The sequence below is a fragment of the Poecile atricapillus genome, chromosome 4, assembly GCF_030490865.1.
Source record: "Poecile atricapillus isolate bPoeAtr1 chromosome 4, bPoeAtr1.hap1, whole genome shotgun sequence".
Taxonomy (NCBI): domain Eukaryota; kingdom Metazoa; phylum Chordata; class Aves; order Passeriformes; family Paridae; genus Poecile; species Poecile atricapillus.
In genome coordinates, this window is record NC_081252.1 from 3224710 (window position 1) to 3229928 (window position 5219).

General features: G+C 63.1%; 1 protein-coding gene across 1 annotated transcript; it reads right to left on the reverse strand.

Moving 5' to 3' along the window:
• Nucleotides 1-294: 294 nt before the first annotated feature.
• Nucleotides 295-4515, reverse strand: SOWAHB (sosondowah ankyrin repeat domain family member B). The gene has a single exon (XM_058837628.1). It carries the CDS (start codon nucleotides 4377-4379, stop codon nucleotides 2046-2048), a length of 2334 nt encoding a protein of 777 aa, XP_058693611.1. The 5' UTR covers nucleotides 4380-4515; the 3' UTR covers nucleotides 295-2045.
• Nucleotides 4516-5219: the final 704 nt, after the last annotated feature.

The following is a 5219-nucleotide window of genomic DNA, read 5'->3' on the forward strand; positions in this document are numbered from 1 at the left end:
TTAGTCATTTCACAAACTTCTTTCATTTGGGGTTTCCTTCTGAGAAGCTCCCTGAGCAGGGAGGCTCTGGTGGCATCCCTGACATCCCCTGTCAACAGGGCTGCTCTCTAGGAGCTCGTAGCCAAGGCTTGTGGCAGGCTTTGGGGAGCCCTTTCCTGAGAGAGCCTGGTGCATGGTGTGAATAATGACCATGGCTCTAAATGTGGTGGAAAAGGCTTCATTGTTTTACCAGGCAGCAGCCACTTTGTGTGTTGGTGTGACCTAGACTACAAACCCCAGCTGGACTGAAGGGGAAAGGGGATACACAGGATTCCTCCTGCTGTGGGGAGGGTCCTGGAGGGCCCTCCATGTTCTCATACTGGTAGCTCAGAGGCCACTTCACAGCTGAATTTCTTATGAATTCAGGTTTGTGGTGTTGTTCTCATAGGGGAATGATCACTGAGAGGACACTGCTTTGGTTTACTGAACTCTTTCCTCTGTAAAAGGAGAAAAACAGGCTGGGAGAAGGCTGCAACTTTTGGTGGCCCGAGAGTCAGGCAGAACAGCTTCCCCTCTGCAGGAAAGTGTTCCTCCCTCAAATAAACCCCAAGCAAAGCGGAGACCTCAATTAGTGCTTGAGCAAGGACTCGAGGCATTCCCTGGCGCGCGTGTTATGCAAGGGTCAGGTTCTGCTGCCCTCATTCCTGTTCCTCCCTGAAACTGCAGGCCTTCACACACATGGAATGTGTGCCTCAAATGGGTGAGCGGTCCCACCTACGGCTCTGGTCTGCCCCAAAGCCTCCCACTGAGGCTGAGACAGCAGTCCCAGTTTCACTGGTCCTATACCTGGGGTCACCCAGCAGCAGCAGCCTGGCAGCACTGGATCCCTGTCTCATGTATCTTCTCTCTCTTCCTTCCTCCATCGAGGATCTATAGGAGAGATGGATTAGGTGCCAGATGAACTTGTTGCAATTTTTGGCACTTTAGGAGCTCATTTGTGCTAAATCACAGAGCAGAATACATTATAGGACCCACACAGCCCAGCGAGATTCGTAAGGGCAGTTTGTTTTATAAAAACTATGAGGAATTACTCCACTGGACATCTCTTGACTGCACTTGGCCCCCAGTCCCAGCTGTCCCCATCACACAAACACCTAACAGGCAATCTAGGGCTGGTGTCTCTGGGAAAAGGCAGCTCTGGTTGTGAAACTGCCTTCCCTCTGCAAGGCTGGGACCCGTACTACAGCACAGCTCCATTTCTGCCCGACACAGAATCCTACCGCAATGCTTTCCTTCCCGAGGCGTGGGAACCTAGCCACAACACGGGTACCACTTCCTAATCCTGTGGTGTGAGGAGAGCAACTGGAGGTGCAGGAATGAGGGAGCAGCAGGGATACTGCTGGGGAGCAGGGCTGTGGTGCTGCCCTGCATTCCTTTCAGCATGGGCTGGTGGGCAAGGTGGCCTGGGAAACGCCCTTCCCTACCGGGGCTCTCCCGCTGCCGCCCTCTGCCACAGCCAGGCGCTCTCTGAGGACTCTCGCCGGGAGGCTGGATCTTGATCAGCTGCATTTTTAAAAGAGGGACTCATCCTTAATCTGCTGGGATTAAAAAGGGATGTAGTTTTACTGCTCCCCAGAATTTAGGTGGTGTAAACAAGTGTTTTGCAAACCCCAGGACCAACAACAATCTGTCGCTGTCAGCAAAATCAAGTGCTCTACCCTGACTGGGGCCAGACTTGAGCCTTACCCCAAAGCCATGGTCCCACTAATGCTGGTGATCGTGGCAGCGCCCAGCAGCTGGTACTGGCCCTGTGGGCTGCAGAGGACTTGCCTCCCGAGCGTTCTTCCTGCTTCCAGCAGAGTTACTGCATCCTTGCACTGGTAGAAAGGCAAGAAATGGGAGGGAGGGCAGAGAGGCTCGGACAAGAGTTCATTGCAATAATTTAAAAGTACATTCTTCAATAGGTTCAGTCTGTTTCACAGCTTTTGCTCTGCCTGCGTGGCTTCCTCTCGCAGGGTGGCCAGCGAGGTCCCATCTCCGCTGGCAGGGGATGCCGGGGAGCTGCGTCAGTCACTGTCACTGCCGGACTGGTGGGACACCGTCCCGCGGCCCAGCTGTACCCTGAGGCAGGCAGGCAGTGCTGCCCTGCCGCTGGACGGCGAGACCTTGCTGACAGAGGACACGCTGCGGGCCAGGGGCTGCGTGGGGAACATGATGGTGCCGCGGGGTGCCTCCAGCAGCTGCCAGATCTCCCCCGAGGTGGAGCTGCCCAGGTATTCCCACGGCCGGCGCCCGCTGCCGTCCCGCACCTGCACCTGGCAGCCCAGCTGCAGCACCAGCACCTTGATGACAAGCTGGTGGCCGTGTATGGCAGCCAGGTGCAGCGGCGTGTACCCGCAGCCCGAGCGGGCGTCCACGTCCAGGGCCAGCCCGACCTGCCGCGCCGCCGCTGCCAGCTCCTGCAGGCCCGGCCCGTCGCCGTGCTTGGCCAGCCAGTGAAGGACCGTGAAGCCTGATATGAAGTCCCTCTGCAGGGCCAGCTCAGGCTCTTCCAGAAAGAGCCCCCGCACCTGAGCCCAGCGGCCCGTTGACATCGCCACCAGCCAGGCGTGCTCCCGCTGTCCCAGCGGCACCAAGGGCCCCCGGCTTGCGGCGTTCCTGGGGGAGCTCTTGGAGCGGAGCTGCCGCCCACCGTCATCGTGCAGTGATGGGGGGGTGCCCTGCCCCTCCGACAAAGCCAGCTGGCACCTGATGCTCCGGAAAACAGGCAGCGGTGCTGGGGGCTGGCTCTCTGGGGCTTGGGGCACTGCGGGGCCCTGCGCCGGCAGCAAGGACTGGGATGGGGGTGACCTGGCAAGGGGAGGCTGCAGGGAGCGGGGTGGGGATGGGAGAGTGGCGGACTGTGGCAGGGATTGGGGTAGGGGGGACTTGGTGAGGGGCAGGATCCCGGGATCTGACGGCAGTGTCAGGCTTTGACACGGGTGCAGCCGCAGGACTTGAGGTTGGGTTTGTCCCTTGAGGGTCAGCCCCCTGGATCCCCTGGGCAAGTCTGGGGATGGCCTGGTGGGGAGCTGCTGCAGGGACCTGGACTGCGATGGGGGCAGCCTGCTGGAAGCGAGCGCCTCGGGGCCTGGCAACAGCCGTGGCGATGAGGAGGGGCTGGCAGGGAGTGCCTGCAGGGATCGGGACTGGGGCAGCACCTCCGGGGCGGACAGCAGCGGCAAGGATCGGGATGGGGGCAGCTCGGGGGGGGACAGCAGCGTCAAGGATCGGGATGGGGGCAGCTCGGGGGTGGACAGCAGCGGCAAGGATCGGGATGGGGGCAGGTCGGGGGTGGACAGCAGCGGCAAGGATCGGGATGGGGGCAGCTCGGGGGGGGACAGAAGCGGCAGAGACCGGGATGGGGGCAGCTCGGGGGAGGACCGCAGCGGCAAGGATCGGGATGGGGGTAGCTCGGTGCGGGACGGCAAAGGCAGAGACCGGGATGGGGGTAGCTCGGGGGGGGACAGCGCCCTGGGGCCCGATGACAGCAGCGGGGACTGGATAGCTCCGGCGGGGGGTCGTCTCCCCGGGCTTGCTGAGGGCCGTGGGGCCTCCTGCAAGGGCATCCCGGTCGCGGGCTGCGGCGGAGATCGGGGCTGAGGCAACCTGTAGGGAGGCGGCATCTCCGGGCCCGGCGGCAGCGGTGGCGTCCGGGACCGGGGCGCCGTGACAGAGGGCAGCCCGGCGGCGGGCGGCGGCGGTGACAGGCACCGGGGCGGCACGACGGGGGACAGCCCCCCAGGAGCCGACGGCAGCGCCGGGGGCCGGGGGTGCGCCGTGCCGCCGGGGCGAAGCGCCCAGGGGCCCGAGGACAGCGGCTGGGTCCGATACGGGGGCGGCTGCCGAGGGGGCGGCGGGGAGCGGCAGCGGGGCGGCCGGGGGCCGGGGCCCGGCGCGGGGACGGCGGCGGCAGCGCGGCGCGCCCGGCGACACTCGCAGCACGGCCCGCCGCGGCCCCGGGCGGAGCAGCCCCCCGCCCCGCCGGGCCGCCCCTGCCCCGCCGCCTCCCCGCGGGGAACGCGCCGCCCGTCGGGGTCGCGTCGGGGCGGCGGCTCCTTCTTTTCCTCCTCCTGCTCCCGCTGTTCCTCCGGCGGCGGCAGCTCCTCATCGAGGAGGTCGCGGTACCTGCGGCGGAGGACGATGTCCTTGGAGGCGCCGGGGGCGGCGGCGGGGTGGACGGTGGCCAAGGAGTTGACGAGGCTCTTGAAGTACTCGCGGCGTTCCCGCCGCTGCTGCTCCGTGAGCGCCGGGTCGCGGAGGAACCGCTGGAAGTGGCGGAGCAGCGCCGTGTTGGGGGCTCGTCCCCCGGCCGCCCAGAGGAAGTCCAGCACAGCCTCCTGGCTCAGCTCCCGCGCCATGCTCCGCGCTGGCCGGCTATCGGTGCTCGGTGCTGTGCTTCGGTGCTCGGCACTGCACCCAGGTGCGGCGGGGAAACCCGCCTCCTGCCGCGCCGGACCTCTCCGCCTCCTCCTCCTCCTCCTCCGCGGCCGGGCCGCCACCCCACGGTCGCCTTTGCCCGGGGTGGCGGCCCGTGGACGTGCGAGCTGGGGTGACAACGCTGAGGAGAGGTGACACCGAAGGAGAGAAGCAGGCTAGGGGGGCGGGCGGAGCTGAGAAGTGAGAAGTGGCGGGCAGTGAGACCAAAGATCTGCTTATCAGTCATTGTGTCAGGACAGGAGATGATAGGCACAAACTGAAATGCAGGAAATTCCATTTGTGTGTGAGAGAAAACTGTTTTACAGTGAGGGTGGTCTGCTGTGGGAACAGGTTGGCTGGAGCAGGTAGGTCTCCATCCTCAGGGACATTCAGGGCTCCATGAGACACCTAAATACCAGAAGTGCCTCCCAACCTGAGCTGCCCTCTGGTTCAGTGACTTAGGAAAACTGACAATAAAGGTGTGTGAATGTGCTGTGGTTTGGGCTAGCTGTTATTACAAGTGTGTGGGATTGTACCCATGTACGACAACCACACACAAATACCCAGAGTGTCTGTAGCCAAATCATATCTCACCTCATCTCATCTCTGTGTTTGCTGTGTGGCTGAGAGAGGTTGGACACATGTTGTAGTGTTGTGGGGATCTCCATTTGGTCAGAACTGCCCACGCCATTAGCACGAGTGTGTTCATAACAGCTGAGAGGGGTAAGATCAGTGCCCCCCTGGGCAGTGTGCCCTGTGCACACCAAACAAATGATAGCCCG